This window comes from Ursus arctos, unplaced genomic scaffold, assembly GCF_023065955.2.
Source record: "Ursus arctos isolate Adak ecotype North America unplaced genomic scaffold, UrsArc2.0 scaffold_18, whole genome shotgun sequence".
Classification (NCBI taxonomy): domain Eukaryota; kingdom Metazoa; phylum Chordata; class Mammalia; order Carnivora; family Ursidae; genus Ursus; species Ursus arctos.
Window position 1 is genome coordinate 8,849,423 of NW_026622852.1, and position 26,362 is coordinate 8,875,784.

At 36.9% G+C, this 26,362-nt stretch overlaps 1 protein-coding gene across 11 annotated transcripts in view; it reads right to left on the reverse strand.

Annotated features, from left to right (window-relative positions):
* The window catches only part of NFIB (nuclear factor I B), a 230,945-nt gene that overhangs the window by 1,628 nt on the left and 202,955 nt on the right, over nucleotides 1–26,362 (reverse strand). For 4 of the 11 annotated variants that reach the window (XM_026506525.4, XM_044386922.3, XM_026506523.4 and 1 more), the window contains one exon: nucleotides 1–5,000. This exon is cut by the window's left edge and continues 1,628 nt beyond it. In XM_026506525.4, coding sequence (XP_026362310.1) covers nucleotides 4,983–5,000 — 18 coding nt within the window. In that variant the 3' untranslated portion in view covers nucleotides 1–4,982. Of the gene's footprint in view, nucleotides 5,001–10,702; nucleotides 10,760–16,550; nucleotides 16,599–18,635; nucleotides 18,725–26,362 lie in introns of all 11 variants that reach the window. The other 7 variants (XM_044386921.3, XM_044386920.3, XM_044386919.3 and 4 more) reach the window with 3 other exon arrangements.

The window sequence follows — 26,362 nt, forward strand, 5'->3', positions numbered from 1 at the left end:
GCACATTAAAAAAAAAAAGTTTTCTATCGAAACCCAATTTTTTTTTTTTAAGTCCAGGAAGCATGCAGCTGGTTAATGTTAACAAAAGACCTTGACAGGAACATGTAAACTATATTGAATGTCATGCTCGGGGCCTATCTGCCAGCAATATTGTAGAGTTGTTTCATTAAAAATGAATACTGTACACTGAATATGGGATAACTTTCTGCAGCCTTCATCGTTTCACACGGTACCTAGATTTTGAATCTAGGGACAGCACATGTCCTGGTGTCCCACTGCTGAAGGTGTCCCTGTGCAATCTCTTTTGTTGAGTCCTTATGAAGCTACCAGTCACAAATCCAATACTCTGCTCCCTGAGGACACGTTATGTGAGACATAGCACTGATTTCGTTTTCTGCCTATCTCGAATGCTCTGTGAAACTTAACCTTAAATACCATCACGTAACAATCACAAAAACTTTTGCTAAAGGCCGTATATACTAATAAAAAGACAGTGGTGCCTCTGACATTCTGAAATGCTCTGAAAACCAACTTTCCCAATACTAAATACAACAAAATAACCTTCATAAAATATAACTTTTCTCCATTTACACTTTTTTAAAGGATTAGTACCCTATGCTTTTCAAGCACAGGAATCTGTGAAATAACTCCTAACATGGACAGATTTTTTTTTTTTTTAATACATAACTTAAGAGGCTGGAGAGTTTTAACTCAAGTCCAGCCTCTGGACAAGGAATATTCTTGTTTACTTTAAAAATGGAAACAACATACAGTTCCATTATAATTGTTAAAAAGTTAGCTTTACAAACATGGGAATTTTAATTTAAAAAAAAATTCTTAACAAAACTATACAGTGTACAAATTACTGTCTACAAGGTAGGCGGTTCGTGAAGATCTCTCGCTCTTCTCGCTACTTCGCAGCTTCACAGATTGATTCACATCATTTTTTTTTTTTTAATGGAGCTGCCCACCCGAACATTACCCCATCACTATATTGCTATAATTAAGATTTTTGCCATGTCTTTATGTACAGTCTCCTTCACTGCCTTTTATTTATTTATTTATTATTTATTTATTTATTTATTTTCCCTTAGACAAGCCTCCAACGCTCATGTCCCTCCAGAGGACACTTCAGAGGCACTGGGAGTGGTGGGCCGCAAAGCCACGCAACGAGAAAGCGGGACAGCGCCGCGGAACGCACAGGGGGGCGGGAGACACCACCCCCTCCGGATGCCCTTGGGTGACCTTCGCCATCCTGGAGCTCTGCAGTTCTGGGGAAGGGAGGCGCGTGCAAGATCTGCAAGAGTGGGGCCCTCAGTCAGAAGATAGACTTCCTGGTCAAAGAGGAGGAGGCCGAAAAGTGGATTTGAGATTTTCTATAGATAGTAGTATCTTTAATAGTTTTCTCACGAAAGGAAAGGAGAAAAAAAAAATGGATTAAAAAAAAACAAAAACCAAAAAGCAACACTTGAACTAGGCCTTTGTATTCAAGAGGCAGGCAGGAGTACCCACAGTGTGTAACTTGACTTAGCTAGAACTGCTCATTTTCTGGCAAAAAGAAAAAAAAAGAGAGAGAGAGCGAGTCTGCCCTTAAAAAATACTGCGCGTCCTGTGAGGTTCGATATGTTCACCTGCTAGGTCAGAGATATGTGAAGAGCTTGGCTGAGATGAGCTGTTTTGTATCAGGGCAAGTATCACAGAAATGATGGGACTTACTCTCCGCCTTGCGTGGCGAGGATCCGGCCGTGCCAGTCAGCATGTGGGCTCTCGAGTGAATGGGCTAGTCAGATACAATTCTAGACCCATAAGCATTGTTCTAAAGTATTCATTATTAAATCATATGCTGTGAGAACAATGGACAGTTTATTTTATTAGGCCGTGGCCTGGGGGAAGGGGGTCAGGGGGCTCCTCAAGACAGCCCTCCATGTGTCACTAATTCTGAAAGATTTTCCTTCCAGTAATGAATTCCCTCAATGGGACTGGGGGGTGGGGGGGAGGGGTGTGAGAGCAAAATAAAACCGGCCTCCATTCACCCACTAGCCCTCAGGGGAAACTAAATCAAATATATATTTGAGGCACCATCCCTTAAAAAAATCCCATCAGCATCTAATGGGCTTAATTCGTCCACAGGAACATTAATTTCTGAAAATTCTACATTTCCCTTCTGCTCGGGTTCTCCATTTAAAAGGGCAGGTAAAATGAAAACGTAACAAGATTTATGAATATTTTTTTGTTCCTTAAAAAATTGAACTTTGATTTTAATCTAGAAGTCCAAATACATTTAACATAGCAACCCTCCGTTCAATCCTCTGGATGTATTTAAAAAAAAAAAACAAAAACCCAAGTGCACTGCCATCCATCTGAAGTCGTGAGTCACCGGTAAATCATCCACTACCATCAAAGAAACGAAGAAATGGGGAAGAGAAGTGGTGGAGAAAGAGTGTGGGAGCAATCCCTTCAGCTGGGACGATGGGTTTTGTAGGAGAAAATAGACTCACGGGTTAAACCCCCAAAGTGTGAAACCTCCGCTATGTGGATTCTTCCACCAATATTTTTGCCAAATATGAGACAGGCTCACTCTCCACTGTGGATCCGGAACTTTCCAGTAAAACTACCACCACCACCACCACCAAAAAAAAAAAAAAAAAAAAGATAAGACAATTTGTTTTAAGCCAAGTCTGCCTCCAGGAGAATTTGTTGTGTTTGCTTGTTCTTACTATTTTTGTTGTGACGAAAACCAGAAATGAGTTCAGCTTGCACCCCAGGTGGGAAGTTAGAGAAGGGGGAACCTGTGTAAGGTGAAGTGTGTCACAGTAGACAGAACAGTCGCTTTGCAGCCCAGGCCCATCTCAGGGTGCACTGCTTCACAGCTACACTGGAAAGTGTTAAAAATCCTCCCACCCACCCCAGAATATATATATATGTATATTAAAAAAAATCCCCTGTCCATCTCTCAGTACACAAAGGACCTCATCACACTGCAAAAATAGCAGTACCCACTTTGGTCAATTAAAACAAACAAACAAAAAAAAGCATACATTATTTTTTTTTTAAATCTGTGTACTTACCTATAATAACCAATACAGCTAAAAGCACTACCTACATAGGCAAAACTTGGTATTGCATAATTCGTATAAATTTGAAACCCCTCCCCCCCAAATATTAATTGGAAGATGAAAAACATGAAAGGTTAATAGAAAAAACACCAAAATACTGAAAATATTGCTGGTCGATTACAATTTTTAAGCGGCAACTATACACAGCCATGATATGCTTTATAAATGTGAGATAAAGGTATAACTGTCTAAAAAATCCATGATGTCACACATTTTTCTTCGTCTGGAGTACAAAATATTTTGTCATAAAAATGGTAAAGATTTAAAATGATAATAAATGCAGCAAAACAAGTGTAGTGATGTCACTTTTTTGTTTTTTTTTTTGTTTTTTTTTTTGTTTTTAGATTTCAAGGCAAGGCACGTAATGTGGACATTATATCTTCGTGCAAATTAGGATTACTGGAAAGAGTAATTTAATTAAAATTTTAAGAGACATAGAGGCAAAATGTGTCTGCCCATGCACACTACAGACCTGTCAATACAAGAAATTTGTTGAACAAGGCTAATGTCTGAAAGCACCATGCAAGTGTCCAGCACCCTCATTGCATGTTTTCTCAAGAGTGCGTTTTTATATCCTACACCCTGGCGTTCCCAGTTTGTAAACTGTAAGCTTTACCCTTGTGACACGGATTTGCCTGCCTCTTTGTCTCTGTAATGCAGATTTGATAGAACCTTTTGTACGTACACCCTATGGGTTCTTGATGCAACCAGTAATTTTAAATAAATAAATCCTACCTCCAAGGAGGCTGCAGCTAAACCAACATAAGTGCTGTGTTTTCATTAATTTTTTTTTTCTCAAGCACATGATTTGTCTTGATTTAATGCCTTTTTAATGCCCTCAAAAACTGAGGGGAAAATAAATTCGTTCAAAATTATTTTAAATTCTTTTTAATCCCCTCAATTTAGAGTCCAAGGGCTGAAGGACTTATAATCATGATTCCCCTTTAGATATAAATTTATAAATTGCACTTGCCTCTGTTAAGTGTTTCTTTTGTGGGGAAAATATTATATTAATTTTTACTGTTGCATGCAGAGATAACACTTCACCTACATAGAGGCATTTCTTCCATAGAGCCTTTGTGTTCAAACTGTTTTTTTTTTCCTTTTTTCTTTTTTTCTTTTTTTTTCTTTTCTTTTCTTTTTTTTTTTTTTTTTTTTAAGGTTTCAAACTGGGTTACACACTGGAAAAGGCTGGGTTAAGGGCCAAAATTTAATAAATCTGTACTGATAACTAAAGGCTACAGAGATTTTATATATATATTTTTTAACTTTTAGAAATCAGAGTGCTTAGAAAATGGCTGGCTCATGGCTCGGTCAGCCAGCTTCTCTGACGCTGCCTCCTAGCCTTTGTTGGTGAGATAACCAGGAATAGTGATTCCATGCGTAAACAACAAGAAGACTAAACCGTTAAAACTAGCTTATCATGCAAATATTAAGGCATCTAGAAAGTCAGTTAAAATATATTGTCATAGAGACAGAACATCTATTTCCCAGCGGACTTCATGTAACAAAGGCTACGTTGCAGGGGCTGCGATCTACCATCAGCGAAATATCATCGACCCTTTTTATGTCATTACAGTTTCAACCTTAAGGGAATTAGTGATTGTAAGTGCTGCAATTGCTGGTCTATATATCTTCTTTCTTCAGTTGCTTTCCTTTCTCCCTTTTTGTTTTGTTTTGTTTTGTCCAGTCTTCCTCTTTTCCTTTTTTTTTTTTTTCTAATTTCTTAAACTACTGCTGTGTTTCATTTTCCCTCAGTTGCTCGTTTCTGCTTGAAGGAAAGGTTCTCCGATTATGTTCAGACCGTAATTTTGGACATTTGCCGGTAGGATGGGTGTCCTATTTGATACTTGGAAAGGAACCAAGCTAGCCCAGGTACCAGGACTGTTGACAGGAGAGTAGCAGGAGGGAGGGAAGAGAAAAAGAAGAAACACAACGTTAACATCTACAATGATATTAGAGATATAAATTCCATAGGCATCAAATTACTACTATAACTTTTTTCCATATTACAGTTTCATAAGAGATTAGTGTGCTAAATTATAAGTCTTAGAGGTACATACGCTGCATGGTCTATTTCTTTCATGAAGGTAAGGCTAATGGTGAGGCAGGAGAAATTCAGGTCGGGCTTACACACAACTGTTGAACTCTGCGTGTATTCCTAAAATATCTGATCTACTTCGATGAGGAAAAAAAAGAAAGAAAGAAAGAAAAAGAAAAAGAAAAAGAAAACAGCAAATCCACAATGGTTTGCCAGTTATACTCGGATCTTGCTTTGCTTTCAATTCATAAGCGATTCAGTGATAAGATGGGTTTCAAAGTTTCACCTGCTTATCGATTGAATACAACTGAAAGCTGTCATGAAAGATTTTCCTTTTTCCTCAATGATAAGAAAAAAATACATTTTTGTCACTTGAAATGCTGGCACCGGGGGCCTGGGCACTCCCTGTCCCCACTATCAATTAGGAATGTTAGCACATCCAAGCTGTTCCGAGTTTGGAGAGCTGGGGGAGCTGGGATCTGGTGGGAGGGGCGCTGGAGGAAGCAAGCACACCAGGTTCTTGTCCCCCTCCAACCAACTCTCCTTCCACCTATGTGGGATTTGGGGCTGTTTAAAAAAACTTGAGGAACAGTTCTCTCATTGCTACTGGCGTAAGCGCTCATTAAACAAGGTGTCATCTGGAGGAAAAGAACCTGAGATCTGCAGATCACAAAACAACACCGCACACCATACATTTTGGGGGGATACCTCATCAGACCATGGCTGGTTTCAACACTCCACTAAGAATGTACGTCAGCTAATTCATAGCTGCATAAATCATCACGAACCAAGAAAACACCAAGCTGGTAATTCCACAGCCCATTTTGTCAATGCCTGACTTGGAGACATCGTGTCAATGTTTTAAATTTAATGTAGTATCCTTTGCTTTTGAAACCATGAGGTGAGATGGATACTATTATTGTAGATATCCACTTAGACACTCTCATTTTTTTCATACATGAAGACCAAAGGTACAAAAAACCTTTATGGGATATTAACTTGAAGGAAAAATTTTGTAAAAAAAAAAAAAAAAAAGCTTGGATTAAAAAAAGAAGCTGATATATATATATCAGCTTCTTTTTTTAATCCAAGTTGGTTTTTTTTTTACAAAATTTTTCCTTCAAGTTAATAGATATATTTTATATATATATATATATATATATATATATATATATTTTATATATATATATCAAGATATATATATATCTCATTCTTTTACTCTGGTGATATCTCTACACAAAATATGTCCCATTAGTACATGTCTAAGTGCATATTTCTGAGTCGATACTTCAACAGAAAAATGTCACGCTGGAAGGATTTTATGATTCGATCATGAGCTCCATGATAGCAAAGTCCATCTCTCTTTTCGTTCTCCATTTGATATAATACCAGCACAGGGTGGATGTTCAATAAATTTTTGGATAAACAAACAAATCACTTAACTGTTCCCAGTCCCACCCAATCTGTATTGCTTGGGACAACTGCATTCTTTGCGGTCGTCCCCTGCTCATTTTTAAAAAGTGGGGTTCCTAACCATCACGTATTTGCATGAATACATTGTGATTTGGCCCCCTATAAAAGGAAGGCAAGGCTAATGGTGAGGCAGGAGCTTAAAATTAGAGACGTTTGGTATTAACCAAAATTAACGACTGAGGAATAATCGAGTAAGAGTTCGAGCGAGGAATAATCCAAACTAAAAAAGATATGTCCTCGTTATCTGTTGAAAAGTCATAATTCTCAAGAATTAGAATAGTTGTTACTGAAACCTTTTCCAAGAGACTTAATTATTTTCACATATTTCTCTCTTCCCACACACATCTTCCATTTCTGTGCTTTGCGTGATTGATTGGGAGAGAATGTTACATGATCCATCATGAAAGCTATTTTCCCCCTCAACCGTACTTTCACTGCACTTGGTTATGCAGTACTGTGAGAGTATTTATTACTTCATAGCTATAGTCACCTGTACCTATGATTGTCTTACCGACTGAAAGGTAAGCTGCATAAAGAAAATGACTATCTTGTCAATCCCTGTAGAGCCTGGCTATTGCTAATGCTAATTACTTCTTAGCAAATAAAATAAATTACAGAAACAGATCTCCATTATTTTTAACTCGAAATGGGAAGCATGTATGAAAAACAAAAAGACTAGCTCAGATTGACGATCCTTGACGGTGAAAGACAGTGTCAACAACAAGCAAATCCCTTTGCAAAAGCGAGTCCCAAATTCAATGGGCTCTGGAAAGTCAATCAGAGATTGCATACTTTAGGAAAATCAAGTATATTTTGATGATTGAAAATAGATGGAGTCCTTAAATGGAGAAGTCTAACTGATGGCAGAAAAGACAAGAATTCGGGGTTTATTTTGCAACAGCTTTCTTACGTGGTTCTAAAAAGAGACATGTATTATTCTTTGGAAAATGCTCAATAAAAACAAATTGATTCTAGTGACTAACAGGACTCTTGCTGCAGATATCTAACAAATTCAATTTGGATGTTTACTTAACTTTTCAAACCTCCCATCCTACATTATGACCATGTCAAAATGGCAGTGTGCAATATATTTGTCAATACTGTTTATGAACCTTTGGGGGGAAATAAATCTCAAACATTAACACTATGCAGACCTCATATATGAGTTTTACAAGTCTCTTATTGCCAATTTATAGGTTAGGTTCAGAACTATACGGCACAGACATTTCTTAGAGCTTTTTGGTAGTCTCAATGAAAAAATCTGATAAAACAAATTCGAAGATTATGATAACAATGTAAAAAAGAGTTTAATCAAACAAAATAACCTAGATCATTTCATCTCAAAAAGTGAATGCCTCAAATTGCATAGTTTTTCAGGCAACCGTGCTTTTTGCGTATCTAACTCCCTCCATATAAATCAATGCCGGTGATCACCAGTATGGGTAAAATAAACACACATATTCATATTTATCTCCACATACAAAACTAGTTATATGTGAAGTGTTTAATAGCCTTAATTCATAATCGAATGAGAATTATCTTATGTCCAATCCAATGATCTGTGCCTCTACGTATTATGAGATGTGCGAACCTAATGGAAAGACCTCAAAATATTCAAGGTCAAGTTAAGCTACTTCGACAACAGATCTTCACGCACGCACAGACTTTGCTTTCATCCCATTCTCCATTACCAAATCACCTTTTCTTTAGGCAAACAGAAGATAAGCACGACTAAAAGTTGAAAGCACATCTTTAGAAAATATATATAGGCCATACCATTAAAAAAGGAAAAGAATATAAAGTACTTTAAAAAATGAGGCATGAAAAAAGCAGAAAAGAGATTTTGACTATACCTTCACACAAAGCAGAATTCACCCTAATGACTTCTACTCTATGTATATAATGAGATATTTCCTTATACACAGAACAGATACAAGTTCAATCAAAATTCTAAAAAAAATGTCTGATATCATAGATACTATTTTCACATTATTTTCACCAAATGCACGATGTGGCTGCCCCAAATGGGAAGAAGCAAAGAAACAAATTATTTTGACCTTAAGATGCATTAATGGGAGGTGACGGCCCATTTTACCCTGATCAGACTATTTCTGAAGCACTATGCTGCTTCTAGGCATCAGTCTTCAAGAGCAACAAACTCTATGACATTTCTTTGATGAAGAAACTCACCAAATTATGTCATTTGAGGAACAGCTGAAGGGAGACAGGGAAGACACAACAGTTGAGTTGGAAAGAAATGTAGACTTGCTCTGTATAGTTCAGGTGGAAAGAATTAGCATAAAGGGAGAAACCTCCAGAAAAAAACCATGCTGAGGCCCTACTATGAGCAAGATACCATTCTGAGTGTTTTACATTTGCTATCTCACTTGATTTTCTCAATGAACTCTTGAAATTGTCATTATCCCCATTTCACAGATGAGAAAACTGAGAGGTTTAAACTTGCCCCAAGTACCCACCTAGACCTCACATATGAATCAGTTCTGATTCCTATGGCCATTTAACTATATTATACTGCTTCCCTGGAAGGTCAGACATCAACCTTAGATTCGAAAGAACTTTTGAACAGAGTTCCCGAAGGCAATATTTGCTTCAGGTCACAGTGGACGTCCCATGCCCCACAGAGCTGGATCATAACCTAAATAATGGTGTGGGAGACTTGTGCACAGAATATGTCGTTGGTCTGGGTGATCATGCAACTCTGAAATTCAATATATATCCTCTGAAAACAAATCTAGTTGAAGTTGTATTAGAGTGAGCTTATGGTGAGGATTACAGGGTAAAAAGATACCCACTTCTTCCTTTTAAAAATGATACACTATTTATATATTTCATATCCTTGGATAAACTGGATAAAGCAGTTGGTCTTTGTATCTACACGCAGTAAATAGACTCTATATCATTCAATGAAAGAAAGAGGGAAAATTGCCCTGGGCAAGTCAACATGTGCTTTCTATATGCAAGACTGTGTCTTCTAGGCCAGAAGGATTGGGCCCTTGGCTTTTACCTCAGTAACCACCCAAGAACCATGGAGTGCCAAATGAACATATGGAGTAATTAGTTGAGTAAGGAATCAAAGTCAAAGGCTTCACTTCAACGTCTTGAAATAAGAGCTATTTGAAGAATGGCGAAATTCAGTTATTACTAGTCTGCGTTTATCTGATAATGCGTTGGGTCACCCATTTGTCAAGCATTTTATAAAATGTGAAAGTATCCAGCTCACTAATACTTTTTAGGGGAGTAGTAATATTGCCCATACTGATTTAATCATAAGACTACCACATTTGCCTCAAAGATAGTATGTACTCTTTCAAGAAGCTCAACAAAAATATAATAGGAATGAAGCACAAAGAATTTTATATATTCAGGAATACCTCAGCTCTGCTCGGCGCTACATTACTTACAGATAGCAATAAAAATAAGCGATGGCCTAGAAGGCACGGAAAATAACTAAAATAAAGACCTTAACTGAAAAGAAGGATTTACCTTTCATTCCTTTGCACCTGTTTTAAATATTCCCAAGAAGAAAAGTTTTTTACTTCCTTAGCTGAATACTCCTAATTTTATTGCTATTATAATTAACACACGGGTATTAGTATCTTTCCCAAAATGCACAATAAACAATTTCCCCTATTAATAGCTAAAATCTACCTGGAAAAACCAATCAAGGGCAGGTTAATTAAGTATTAATTAAGCCATGCTGTCCTGGATCCTGGATTGTGTATGTATGCATTTGGACTGGCTGCTTACTTCGACATAATGCAAATGATATAGATGGCGTCTTGGGAAAACATGCTGGCTCAGTCAAAGGAATATATGGGTGGTATTTAAGTACCTATACGTTTAAGAACTATTATATGTTGGGGGCACCTGGCTGGCTCCGTGGGTAGAGTATGGGACTCCCTATGTGGAGTGTAGAGCTTACTTAAAAAAAAAAAAAAAAAAGTTGTGAGAATTATTATGGTATCATGTAATAAGAATATATTTAAGAATTCATTAATGTATTAGAATCAAAAAATGGCATGTAATAGATACACTCGTTGCTAGTACTCACATGGTGCGCATTATTTCCCAGGTACTGTTCTATGAATTTTCCGTCCTCATAGTGAATCTATGAGAAAAGTACCAGTTTTATTCTGATTTTACAGATGGCGGAACGGGAGCTAGGAAGTTAAGTGCCTTGCCCAAGTCATGCTGCTATTAAGTCACAGAGGGCAGGATGTGAACTCCAGCAGTGTGGTTCTAGAATCTACATTTTTACCCACCACACTTTACCTCATCTCCCTCTTTCGTGAAACACACTTTACTTTTATCACTGGACAAGAATTTATATTATCCTTAAATTATAGAAGAGATTCTATGAATTAAGGTCCATGTCCTTTAGACACCCTGAGACTCCCAGAGAAGTGTAACTCTTGAGTCCAAATTTCAACACAAGTAACTGTATTTTATTTATCCAATTCCAGATTCTTTTCAGCTGAATACAATATTTGCCTTTGTTTATGTATGTACAGATGTGGCCGGTATGGCAATAACTTGCTTATTGCGTTCTCCTTCAGATGAGGCTACACTAGTATGGAAATATACAAAGTGCTTTACACAGGTCTTGGATTTCTTCGATGTATTTCCCCCATTTTTAAGGATCATTATTGCTATCTGAATGATCCTATTTGCATGCAAGATGATTTCTAATGATTATTACTATTTGTAATAATCTGTATCGGAAAGCTCCCTGGCCAGCTCTTACCTGAACTGCAAAGTACTCTTGTGGGCTCTCTGGGAAACACCAAATATCATAAACTGCAGGTGGCTCGTGGAATTATTCTAACTGCAAGCAATAGCACTTCTAGTAATGAAAAAGAAACGTATTTGTTTCTTAACTAAGTAGGTAAATAGCCTTCTTTATTGCTACTCCATGGGGACCAACGATTTTGGAAATACCATATCAAAACAGTAGGCCATCAAAGCTCATTAATTTATATTCAATTGTTTCAGATGTGTTTTGTTATTGGACATGCTGGATTGAATGTTAACTTTACCATGTGTGAGTATTAGCACTCTCTAAGTAAAATAATGACTTCTGCCAACGAAATATGTTATCTAGTGAAGAGCACAGGGCAAGAAGAGCCCTTATGTTTGGACCACTGCAGCTAACGATAAAATGTGCTCATTATAATTACTGTACTCTTTAAGTAAAAAGCTCTTGCAAAATCCTAGAAGACGCTTCAACAAGGCAATCTATATACTTAAAAGTAACAAGAATGTATTTCCTTAAAATGTTTAGACATAAGAAAAATACAATTCCCCTAAATAGGCCAAGTGAAGTAGATTTTTTTAAATTATGCTTGATATTTTTCATGTTTTAGAACTGAAAATGAAAGATAGAGAATTACTACAAAGATGGCTACTTGTAAGTAAATTACAGTACACACATGCATACATATGTAACAACTTACGTAGCTGTGGGAGGTTTCAGCCAATTAAAAAATATAGCATCATCAGGCTCCCAGTACTTATTTGATCTCCTCCCACAGACTGTACCACAGCAGAGAACCCTACATGTGGGTTTCCATCCTTTCTCTAGTCTGTATTCCTCTCTATCCCTGGGTTCCTTTCAATGCTATTGTTACAAGTGCTACTGCTCCCCTTATTAGCATATGTGAGTCTTCCACAGCAGACAAAATTCTCTACAAAAATAGTGCTCCCAAATAGTGCCTTTCACTAGAGAAAATCACCCAAGGCGTACGAAATTAAAAAGAAATGTAAGTTTTATGCAAAAGCAAAAAGCGATTCTTTCCCAAGTGATTTTCATTTAAAAGCAAAAATCAGCGTTCATTTGTACGATTTCACCTCTAAGTAACAGAACTTACTTGTATCGGAATTCCGAATCGTAAAATCACAAGTGATCAGGGAACTGAACACATCTTTACAGCATGCCTGCTAATACATGTGCAGAAAGAACCACATGTGCAAAAGGAAAAAAAAAAACAAAACCTTCCTACATGTAAAACAAGAATTAACAAAGGAGAGAATAATTGTAACTTTCGACAGTTGGCGAATATTCAAAATCCGTGTTCTTCAATTTCTTGAACTCAAAAGGGCTTTTTTGCCTCTCCTTTTTTCTGACGTCCATGAGTACATTTACTCCTTCCTATGCTTTGCTATCTAAGTAAATATGACTAAAAACTCTCGACCTACCTACCTACCCACAGCACTGCAAACAGGAAAATCAAAAAGGTCAGTTAATAAAAGGGGCGTTGGCCGCTGAGGGCAGCGGACTCCTCACGACGTGATGCATATGTAAATATGGCGCTTTCCCTGAAACATCTTCAAATAAAGTAGGTGTTTCATGTGCTTCTTTCATTGCAAAGGGTTAATCAGCAAGGTTTACGTTTGGGAATTTTCTGAATCACGCTCCTCCCTCTCCCGCAGTGCAGCCAAAAATCATCTGACAGGAAACATAAGATTAAGTTTGTCCTACCTAAGCGAACAAAGAGTGCTCTGAACAGGCCACCGGTTTACTGCAGAGCGGGGAACTTTTCTAATCCTGCTGGAATCTGCAGTGCCGCTCAGAAAATATCACGGAAAAAGTTGTTTTCTTTCCTCTAACATCTTGTCTCTGGATCATCTCATTTTGGTCACACTGCAGATCCTGCTGCTTCTCCCATAAAGGTTAACTTAAAGCTCCAAACATAATCATGTGGAAAATGGACATTATTGATTCCTATGGTCCATTGTTCCCCTATCCTAAGTCCCTGAAGTTCAAGTTCAATCTGGAATTACATCATGTCTGGTTTCTCCTGGTTACCAGACGGCTTGAGACGTGACCACAGCTACAGAAAAAACAAACAGCCTTCTTCACGCTTCGGCTCCCCTATCGATTCAAACGTAAACTTTTTTCTTTCTCTCAAGTATGCTTCAAGTATGGAGCATGGTTAATTTAGAGATTAAGTTCCAAATTAGATTATCTAATGGCATCTTAATGGATTGCTGACCCATTTCCTGTGGGATGGCAGCATGCAAGTCTGGCTGGAATACAATTAATTTCTTAGGAAGTGTTCTGAAGAGTTTCCTAGATAAAAAGGAAACGTTGTGTTGTGCAAATCTCTCTTTATACATGGAGAAAGTTAGGCAAAACGACAGCAAATCCCAATGTATTTTTCAACAGCCAGATCACTGATACTGAGTGTGTGTGAACACCGTATCAAGACTGTTTTCGAGAACGGTACCATTTTTAGTTCGTAACAGGTGCAAACAATTTTTGAGGAGAACGGAGCGATTCTTTTAGAAAGAACACTCAGATGCAAAGAACAACACTAGTCAGTAACCCCACTACCAAACAAGGGACATGTGCATTTTTGGCTTTTGCAGTTCTCCTCCTCCAACCGAAGATGCTTCCATTCATCTGCCTTATCAGCATTTCTATCATAGTCCCAGAGTGGTGCTAGGGGCCCAGAATGGTGTGTAAAAAGTTGAACATTTTGAACACACTTTAGAGCTGACAGCTGAAAAGGAAATTCAGCACTCTGAGAATAAAGCTCCCCCCAGGAACTCCAGGAACAACCCAGCTGTTGTGCTGTAGTTATGTGTCAAGATAACAGACTGAAAGCCGGAAATGCTAACCTAGTGAATTTGGAGGGATGGTCTAAGTATAATGTTGAAATAAGAGTTAACTCTTAATACTACCTAAGGACAGGAAACATACTGTCCTTATCATATATGTGCCCTACGTCTAGTTATGTGTGTAGACACACGCACACAAGTGTGCATGCACACACGCGTGTATATGCATCACATATGCACACACATGTATTTGCATACAAACGTGGTTTGCAACCCAATATTGAAGATTATTTTTGTTTAAATCTTCATTCTTCTATCATTGAGGACATGCATTTTACAAAGAACTGTTTATGGACAAAACAACGAAGATGGTAAATGGTTGAGGACAGTGTTATGCAAATAGGGTTCTATGTATGAGATGAATGCTCTTAGTCCTTCCTTTTGGCCCTCCCCTCTCCTGACCAACCAGATCCAAATAATCTTTACTGGCTGCTAAATTTCTCCTGGGAAATCAAGCAACTCTCCAGAATTGCAGTAATAAACGACAATTTCTTACAAAAACACGTGTAAAGTAACTACAGAATGAAGTATTCAACTCAGAGAAAGGAACCGCTAACACATGTAACATGGAAAGTACCAGATAAAAGTTTCTTCGGTGCCATTCAGTTATGGCATCAGCAGAGACACAAAAATCCTTCCAATTATTTCGGTGAAATCTTCATTTATTCATTATTTCAGAGGCTGAGCAAATGGTTTGTGTAAACATATCCTTCAGTAACACGCACATGTTTATTTTAGCCATCTGAAGGCTTCTTCTATGTTTATATAAGCCATCAGACGCATACAGCCACTCGCTTGTGGCTTTGCCTCTCTTGAAAGGGGTGAAGGCAGAGAAGAGGGAATGAAACAATAAATCCAGTTTCTCTTTTGCATAAAGCACTCCCTCCGATGTTTTAAAATAACTTGTGTTTATATTATTCTTGGATTGTCCTTCGGCTTTCTTTTTCATTCAATTATATTGCTCTCTCATACTTGATAGTACAAGCCATGTTCAGGCTATGGTCTCAGAAAAAGGAAAGCCAGTGAGGGAGTTAACTGCTGTTTGTTCATACCCACATAACTCACATACACCACAGTGTAATTTGTCCACATCGGGGGACACAGCACAGACACAACAGTACCCTTTGGAACAGCATCAGCAACTCATCACCTATTACCCTCCTAAGGGCTGAGCCAAGCCTGACTCAAGAAATGAGCCCTTCCCCAACGGATTTCACTCTGGGTTAACTGCAGTAACCTTTGGCTTAGACAGAAAAATTCACATTTTCAAGGTGCAAGCAAAACACACACACACACACACACACACACACACACAGAGCTCACAAAATTCTAAGGTCAAAACAACAAAACACCCTCAAGCTTGCAACCTAGTAAGTCTGTGAAAACTTTCCGATGGAGCCCGCCTTGGTTCCTAAGGGAATGTTTCTCCGCTGGCGTGGGGGTGGGGCAGAGAGGGAGGAGGACGGAGGAAATCTTCCAGCTTTGATTACAGTTGCCCAGCTCTCCAGGCACTGCCATTTCCAGTCGTGCACAAGGTGCTGCTTGGGACATGGAAACACGTCTACACAAGGATTGGCTTAAAGCAGAAAGGGAGGCCGCCTCAGACAAGGGATTGTACTAAGAAAGTAATGGCCACAAACAACAACCAAAACAAAATAAAACACAGCAAAGCCAAAACGCAGAGCAAAACCCAAACACCTTCTTTGCTTTGCCCTTTTCTACTACAAAGTCTCCAGGGATTGCCTTTTGTTGAAAACAAAAAGCAACAACCACCACAAAAATAGCCTGATAGTTTTTTTTATCCCATTATGACAAAGGCAGATTATTTAATTCTCTGGTTGAATGGCTCTACGTTTCTCAGATATTTTCAATTTAATCAGATAATTTTAAAGCTGTAGCAGTTCCCTGATGATTTTAGATGTCTGTTGTCTGCCTTAAAAGTAGTAATATTGCAAAAGTTTATGATTCTTTTTTCAACATCTTTTCTAGAAAAAAAAACCACATGCGTTTTCATAAATAAGCACACAGCACAAACCATAAACCATGAGTGTGTTATGAATATGTTGTGCCACGGACACGGCCTATCCGTATTATCAAGTATGGACTCGACTTATGCCCGTTTAAAAAAAACAACAACAAAACTACAAGGCAAAGCAAACTGCTGTCTTATTTGAGCATATTTATTGTAAACCGCAGGATACGTAGGTTTTCAAAACTGTGAGCACCTGTATCAGTCACCCAGCATTTGGGACAGCCTACCACAGAGATTCAATAAATACCTGTTGAATGCGGGAATGTGATGGCCGCCATTATCAATGATGTGCCTTCTGAATCACGATAAAAAGGGAACAAACCAAAAGCCACCTTTTAAAGATTTTTGAAGTATTAAAGCCATTCTATATATCATTATCTATTAATCAAAAAAAGTGTTACTATCTTTGAGAGGGGAAGAAAAAAAATCTTAACAAAATGAGTTCTGAATTTCTTTCCAACTCCTTCCAACCTGAAGCTGGTTACCACACCAATTTTTCAACAAGAAGGGGTTTTGTAACATGAACAATGCTCTCCTAAGAACTGAGTTTAGTCGTCATATTAATTCACTCTGATCCATGTGTTCCGTGGTGATTCGTTCTCCACTCACCTTTTCCCTTTCTGGGATACCAAATTTTGATTCAAAAAATGGCTAGGAACTGGGTGCAGTTATATTTCAAATCACCAGTAATTTACATCTTTATTTGGCTTTAATGTCCTTTATAGAGGTGCTATCCTACTTTAGAGAAGTAAATGTCGATCGATAATCCACAGATTTAGAAGTTCACACAGCTATAGCCACATTTAAAAACATGAGTAGACTTCATCTGATTTGCAATTCTTATAAATACAGTAAGGTTTGTACGCACACACAGCCCATTTTCCGGATGGACAGAGAGAACGTGGAATATAAGGAAGTTATTTAATGAAATTAAATCCAGTCATGGTGTTATCAAATCCAATTAAATTAACCTAAAAATAATTAAGACCGTTTAAAGACGACATTTTCATTGGATTTAATTCATATTCTTATTAAGACTATTTAAATGAGATGCTTTCCTTGCGCTTATTTTCTTTTTTATAAGCATATATTGTATTTTTTTTCCAAATGGAGGAATTATATAAGCTTCTTGGAGAAAAGCTTAAAACACGTAAAAATGCATACATTTTAAAGTGGATGCTAATACCAATCTTTAGAAAGATGAAAAGTCAGATTGCGCTCATTTTAGCAAGCGTATTAATAAAAACTCATGAAGTTTTTAAAACGACTCCAAATAATTTTTGTGGTTTTCACCTGAGTAAAACTGGACATTTTTGTTAATTGAATTCTTCTAAACTCTACCCTTCCACAGTTTCTCTCAAGTAAAATGGAGATGGGAGGCACGCGTACAACGGATATCGGAGTATGTACTTTTAACATAGGCATTACAATTATATATAGCAGGGCTGGAAAATTCTGTTGGCTCTACTTTTGGTGAACTCCTTATGGGATTACCTCACTCTTTTCTATAAACTTCTATCTCTTATTACATATGATTATGCCATGAATTTTAATTATTTAATTTGTCAATTTGACACAATTTATTCTTTATTAAAATAATACATAAGAAGCCGACTTAGCACTACTTACTTTCCAAAACCAATACGTGAGACAATATCAAAACTAGTTTTGAAAATGAAGTTTTTGAATAATTTTCTCAGCCAACCAAATAAATTCAGTTCTCAATGATTCATATCAATGAACAGAGGTTAAAACTTTATTTCAACCAAATTCTTTCTTTAGCCATTGATTTCAACAATCTTCTGACTCCACAATTAATGAGTGCCACTGATAACAGTTAAATTGACTAACTGGAAAATTTTCTTCTAGCTTTTCCCTTCTGACAGGGTTGAATAAGTGAATAGTAAAATGGTTCAAAGTCAGCAGTAGAGGAAAGAGCTGAAATGAGAAGAATCTATAATGCGAAAAACCAATGCTTTATTAAACCTCAAATAGCTGAAAAATCTTCCCTAGAACTATGATTTCATTTTTCAGGTCCTAAGATCTAGGTGTCAAATCTTCTCCCCGCCCCCTCCCCCAACTTATAAACTATTGAAAACATTTGACAGCACTTAGAAATTCCAATAATCAATTAGCATATGCTACAGTCCCAAATTAATTTGAAGTTGCATTTACATAAGAAAGAAAGGAGGAGGGAAAGGAGAGAGGGTTGGTAAAGCCAAAACAACTAAATTTTTAACATATATTTTCTGTAAAGCTAGTTAAAAACAAACACTATAGCTCATGTAATTTTTAGGTGTAAGTGTAGGGTTGGAAATAATTAAAATGTTACCTTTGCCAAGTAATTCCCAATGTATCCTCACTGGTACTGGGGTATAAATGCCTGCCGTTTTGATTCATGGTCCAGTCACAAATCCTCAGCTGTCAATTGAAACCTAGCAGTCAGATATGGATCGAGCAGTACTACAGTTTTTAGTATTTAAATGAACACATGCAAACTAGTATTGTACATGGCATTAACCTTACTTTCCCAAGAGGCAACTTAAAGAAAGAAAAAAAAAAGCAAAAGAAAACCTTACTCTGCAAAGCAAAACTTCCTAGACTCTTTTTTTTTTATAGAAAAAGCTACTGCAATATGCTTCTCTATTAATTAAAGCATACAAGAGAAACGAGTGCTTAGAACATCACAATTAGCCATTATTAGAGTACAAATTGAGCTGAAATAAAAGCAAACGTTAATATTCAATAGAGAGATATTTTAGGAAGAAAATAAAAAAGCTCTTTTTATGCAACATACCAAATCATCTGCACTGAGTAAAATAATCAATAACTTTAAGCATGCAGTTTGTAAAACACAGGAGACATGCAGTTTAGAGGAGTAAAGGCCCCACCTCTACGTTCTCCCTAGCTTATGTTTGGAAGCATCAAGACACTCCGTTTTAGATGTTTCCTAATTTTGTTTAAGCCAAAGAGGCACTGTTTAGGAAGCGCTGATAAGAATTTCTACTTTTATTTTTAAACTCCGAGTAATGGCGTTTAAAATGCTTTACCCCATCTGAATGGAGCGAGGAATGCTCTGAGTACAAGCTGAAACGAATTCTTCCCAGATCTCAGAATCATCAGCTCTGCCCTTCGGTAGAGGGTTCGAGTAACCCTATCCAGCTCTGTGTGGTTCCCGGCTGCTCTACAGTGCTAGCAGATTTATTGAAAAGATATATTGCTTATTTTTATGCTTAAGAAAGTAAACTTATCTGGCTCGGGCCGGGGGGGGGAGGGGAACCCCACTAGAAGATCATGGTTTTTAATCATTAGCTAGCCCTGCTGTATGTTAACTGCATCTCGCATTGAAAAGATGACTTACAGCGACCTGCTGAACCCTGTTTGCTGCTTTTCAGTGAGGATTTCTACAAGATGATGATTGCAGCCAAAGTGCCTTTAAACTAATGATAAATTATTGTAATCCTTTCTGATAATGTTATGGCTAAAAAAAAATTGGCTATTAAGAACCTTTACTTTTCCTGTTAGACCAATGAGTTTCTATACATTCTAAGTAACAGTGATTCTGGAGTTTTAGAATGATCGTTTTGCACACTTTTCTATAGATCTATGAGTCTCCAAAAATACCACCTTAAAATTTCCAAAACATGTCTTTTCATTATATTGATATTTTAGTTGAAAATAATTTTATAAAGAGCTGAAAGAATTCCCTTAAGGTAGGTGGGTAGGTAGGTAGGCAGATAGATAGATAGATAGATGACAGATAGATTGATAGATAGGTAGAGTCTTCTCAGAATGTGTTCGTAAAGAAGCCATAAACCAGTAAAGAAATTAAATCGGAATGAAAAATATTCTTAAAACGGACCATCATACTTGCATGATGGAGAAAATGTATACTTGGCTTAGTTTTGAGATCAAACAGTTCACAAACTTCATGGTGAGATTTTTTTCAAGTTCTCCAGATGAATCATCTAATCAGTAACGTAATGTGATGGGGCAACCTGAACTTTATTTTTTTTTTAATACAGCAACTCTAAGCCAATTGTCTATTTCAAAACACATTTTTTTTCAAGCAATACTATGAAAATAATCTAAAAACAGTTAAAAAAAAAAACCCTGGAGCTTGTGTAAAGATGACGTTAGGGACCACTTTTGATTCTGCTCTAGTCAATGAAAATCCTCGTTTTCAGTCAATTAAACATTCTCAGGAATGGGGGTGTCTCTCCAGGCACAGCTCATGATAATTCTGCTAACTTCAGGTAAGTTTCTGTGGGGCTCTCAGCTTAGATTGGAGAAGCGTTCAGAAAAAGATGCTTTCACAAAGCAGACGAACCTCAGTATTAGTCACTGATTCACTGACTTGTCTCACAAACAGTCACAGGACCGCTGTGTCTCCTTGGAAGGAAGCATCTGTAAACTGATTAGGTTTTTGTTGTTCACATTGTTGCTCATGTTTTATTGTTTGTTTACCGTCCTAAAAACTGTCAGGTGGGCTCTCTTTGGGCATATATGCGGCATTTAAAATCAATATATTTTGGGGTTTTTCTTTCCTAAGAGTAGTCCCAAAGGGGTTAAACCTGACGATAGCTATTCACTTTCATCCATACTTCAGATAAATTCAATAGGAATATTTTCTTCCAAACAGAAAATATGAAATCCATACAAAATGATCACTGGATGTAGTAGTTAGCAATAATTTAGATGCCAAGGAAAGTGGCAGGATATTAATCTGTATTGAATTAATTTCTTCTCCATTACTAAAAATGAAAAATATAAATTCTGTTTACTTAGCTATTTAGATTGTGAGGTAGCATTTATCAACATTTCCAAAAATTTTTGAGGCGACAGGTTTATACATGCATGATATCAATGACTTAAGCCAAGTCACTTAGGCAAGAAAGAGCCTCTCCAGGCTTTTTGGTCTTAATTTATTAATTAACCTTCTTTTGCATAAAGGATCTCTGAATTGGTAAATCTCCTGATAAAGTGAAATTTGAAAGGTGATGCGGTGGTTTTCTAATTAAAACAGAAATCACCTCTTCACTAAAGATTTCCGTGACTTTATTCCTAATAAGATCAATTACGAAGACCCTGTTTGACAAACATAGTTCTGACTCAGCAAATTTTGAATAGATTCTAGGTGATAAAAGGTTAATACTAGGTGTATTAAAGCTTCTTTTGGGGGCATGTTTAATGTTCTTAGTATTAGTATAAGTCAGTATCCCCAACAACAAAAACTTTTTACATTGTGCTCTAAATAAATTTAAAATAATAGGTGATAGTTTGGTATGATTGATTCCTTGGTTTCTGTCCTGTGAGAGTCAGTGTTACATACTTTAGCTATCAATTCTTTTTAAATTAAATTTTAAAACGTTAATTTTAAATGGTACCTAAGCTTCAGTAACACTGCAATGGCTTTTCCAAGTATTTTCCCTCAAAAATTAGGAAATTACTTGCTTTCTCCAATGTAATCAAACTTACAACACTAGGTACTGATTAGTTTAGAAATTTAGTCCATTAAAGTTGTGCGTTTGTATGGAGATGGATAGCAATTCTTATTTTTGTAACGATATAGAGACCTGAGCACATGCATATCCTTGTAGAAATGCACAGTCACATAAATAATGTTAATGCTTTAATTTATACGCATCTACCAATACGAAATTAGACTATCTAGAAAATTAAGGTAAAATTCATATTAAAACAATTATACCTGGAATTCCAAAAGCAAGCAGAAGGGGAACTAAAGAAGGAAGATTCTCCTCCAAAAACAGCTATGAGTAAAGGGTGAAGGTGGAAATAGTCCAAATAACTACGAAAGAGGTGAAGGTCAAGTTTTCACTGCATATGTTCTTAGGATGGAGTTCTATAAAGTCTCTGGAATGAGAACATTGTTCCTTGCCTACAAGGATGGGTCCAGCCAGATTCCCTCAAAAATCTACACAAGGAAAAAAAAATCTACGTAAGGGAAAACACCTAAGATTTGGGTTATGAGCCTTTCCTGCACTACACTCACATGGTCACCTAGGTAGCTGACAGCCATAAGGGATCAATATTGCTTGTGATTTCAGAGTTAAGATTTTGTTTACTCAAATGAAGGCCCTCCATTGTTATTAACGGGGCTTTTGTTAAATGCTTAGCAATTAGCTTTGGGAACAAAGAAAAGAAGGTAAGCAAAATGTTCTATTTTGCTAGACTCAGCAAACAGGCCAATGTCCTAACAGTCCCTCATGATGACAACAGCTCTCAGTTGAACCAATAAACCATTAAGCTGTAAACAGAATAATCAACACAGGCAAATTTACCTTCTCACTTTTTTTTTAAGTTTACAGTGACCCTCAAGGGAATAGCTTGAAAGGTAGGTTTTTACGTTCTCTTAGGTTTTTTTCATTTCTCCAGATAGCCTCAAGGAAACGGATTTTTGAGGTGTAGAGGTGCTTTTGAGGGGGTGCTTAAAAAGATTAAGACTCCAATATCCAAACTCTCCTCTAACTCTTAGAGTAGTAGAATTTTATTTTATTGCTATTATTAATTACTCACCATGGAGCAAATAAAATGGCCTCTGAATGAATAGGGCGTAGCCTTACCGAACAAGCAAAATGTTCAGAATGAAACTGTTATATGCAAGACATATAACACATTAAAAAAAAGAAAAGATATTCAAGATCATCCTGGTACCTTAAATTCCAATGTCAGTTTCTGAAACCCATGCCTCTTGATATTTAATTGAGTTAGTACAGTAGAATTACTTTAAATGGGTATGCATAGCCCATGAACTAAGTAAGCATAACTGACCATGAATCATAAGTATCAGAAAATTAAGGTTTTTTTAGATGGAGACTACTTGAACTTGTAAAATGTAAGGTTTCCCGGGAACTCAGAGATTGTGTAATTCAATCTTTACATTTTTCTTTCCAAGATAAGGATACAGGACAGCAAAGTTTACAGACTTGTCCAAGGTCAGACATGCCCTGTTTGTGTCAACAGTAAAACCACACTTGCGAACTCCTCATCCCCGATTCTCACCCGAGACGCTAGTTTGCCTATCACTGCTCTTTTCCTACCCTGTCCTTCATGCACAGCCCAAGAATAGTTAAGGCTAAAATGGCTATAATTATAACCTTCAGAATTTCCTCTACTTCCCTGATTCAACTTAGATCTTTTAAAGTAAATATTTTCAGCGAAGAAGATAATTTTTCCCTTGTGATTTTGTGGACCGAAATTTAAGGTTACGGTAAACTTAACTTTATTTTTACATTAATTAGAATGGCTTATCTGGATATTAGCATTTGATAACTACTCAAAGTAAGTGAATAAATAAATGAATAATAAAACCAACCAGGGAAGGTTTTTTTTTTTTTAAACTTAAGAACTAGCCAAAAAGCTAAAACATTTGCATAGCCGTTATTTTGACTGAAACTTCCTTTAAATGTGTTTCCTCTCCAGCTAGCATATGTGAGGAGTGACCTCTTATCCATTTACATACCTACCCAGAAGTCATGTGATAGGGTTTTACGTCAAGCTGTCAATTATGATAACAGACACAATAAGAACAGCCCAAGTGTTGATAGCCTGCTTCCTGACTTTATTGAAAAGTTTGTTCATAGTCCACTTGTGTCCTTTCAACTGCTTGCCTCTAATAAAAGACTACCTTTCCAGTGGTCTCAATGTACCTAGCTTTGGTTTTGCCATTTGCCAGGACAAACACTGTAAAGAAATTTCAATTAATATCTTAATTTAAAAAAATACCCTACAGAGACAATGTCTTAGGAAGGCCATCTGGTATAACAGAAATGTCCAGTGTCATGAAAAGTACCTCCAAATTCGAGTTTCAAAACTATATCAAGGAACGTGTTGAAAATATTTTGCTACAAGGTAGCCCAGTAATTGCAATGGAAATAATAGCATTAAGTAGTCATGCAAGAGTCACGTTACATACATGCTGAAGCTCAAGCACCAGTAAAATCCATGCACTTGTGTACGTAATGCAAGGACCTGAGTTGATCAGGCCATGCATCCACTAGCTCTAATAATAAGTACTGTATATAGCCAGGAGATTATAATTTTGAGAGATGATGAAAATAAGCCTTCCACCTTATAAGCTAGAGCTTACTTGTCTTTGTCGTCCCCCTTTGGAAAGGCAAAAGTGACCTCCCGTTTATTTTATCAAAATCTCAAATCTACAGCAACTGTTGATATCCTTTTCAATAGCTGGTTCAAGTAGTAATATTTCATTTCCAAACAAGCTTCTTAGCTACAAACTTTTATTTCCAACTTGCAGTAAGATTGTTTTGTATGTTGTACTGATGTATAATAGTAAAGATTTATATTTTTATTATAACCTTACACTCAAATAGAAGGGTGAAAATCAAGTTAACTAGACCCTCTTTGATCACGCAACTTCCTACAAGAGCAACGATTTAACAAATTCATTATGAGGCTGACCAGATAAGGAACTGGTGCTATTCAATAAGTTGTCTCATATTCGCCATTTATGCTAGAATCGGTAGACTGGATTAGAAAATCATTTCTGTATTTTCTGAGCAACATCCAACACTCTGCTATAGAGTTTCCATTTTCTCAGAGAGACAAAACTTGGGATGTGTAGTTCCCTCCTTGCCTATCACGGTGAGTGTGCTCAGTGCGCTCGTGCCGTACGAGGAAAGGAAAACACTGCATTCTGCTAAACTTCTGCAAAGTTAAGTCAGAGAGAAGGTCCTTGACACTTCTGAAATAGTTCCAAATCATTAAAAACAGACATTTCTCAGGAGAGACTCCAGAGTTCAGTTTGCCAAAGCAGGGCCCAGGAGTTCCCCAAGCCACTACACCACCTTCCAATACGAAAGTTCAGGAAGAATGGAGCTCCAATTGAGGTCTGCTTTTAAGATCTCCCCAAGCCAATAGTGAGCGCATGAACTAAACCAATCAACCCACAGACAGTCTAGTTGCAGACCGTGAGCCACACAACACATGAGATCGTGTTGGGGGATAAAGGAAAAATTTCAAGTCCCAATCGGCTGGCATGAGCCGATTATTCTGACCAATTGGAGAGGGCTGTTTTTAATGGCAAATTACCAACTGGTTTACATGAATCTTTTTGAACTGTTCTTCATGATTATGAATTTTTTTATTTTGTAGATTCAAATGAGATATCATATTTACAGTGACAGGTGAAATTCCTGTGTCAGAAAAAACTAGTATTTCAAGTCAGCTAGTGACCGATAATAATCAGTAATAACCATTATCAAGGAGCACAGAGATGCAAAATTACTACTAACAGCTGTATGTGTACTAAGCTGATGGGCATAAAAGCATATACTTTCAGGATTCAAATTTGCCAATATCGATGTATTACTCTTACAAGTGGAGTATAGGGTTAATTTTAACACTGACCATCTCAGTTGAAAAAGGCCAGTATCCCTGTGTGTTGGAAGTGACTATATTGAAAGGTCTGCTTTATTGTCATCTTGTGGAAAGATTATTTATAAGCTAGTCAGAATTATTCAACAATTTTAAATTTATCGCTAACCCTAATTTATGTAGGCTATATTAAAGTTCTTTTCTGAGAAAAAAAATAGCACTGCACAATGCACATCAATACTTTTCATAACCTAAAAGGATAAATCTCTATAAAGCAGCCGCCAATAAACTGAAGAATGTACCTGGTGACAATATTTATTCTTAAGGGGTCATGTATATTAAAGGCTATGGGGAATGTTTAAAAGAACTCTCTCAGACTAAATCCATTGCCTTTCTAATTTTGAATTTCTCCTAGCTAATATAAAATGATTGATTACCTTTATTTCATGTACCCCTTGATTTTCCTTTTCATTCATCACTGAGTGCTTTAAACCAAATGCATTTAGAACTTGCTGTTACAAGAGTGGTCTCTTTTAAATCTTTGTAAAGTAATGAAAGGACACAGTAAATCAATCTCATTTCTTCTGTGGGAAAGCATAACCCTTACTCTACTGAAGTCACTTAAACTATTTCTGTCCCTCTGTTCCTGGATAGTAAGCCTGAAACTTCAGCTCAATGGTTCTTTTAAAATTTTAAAGCATA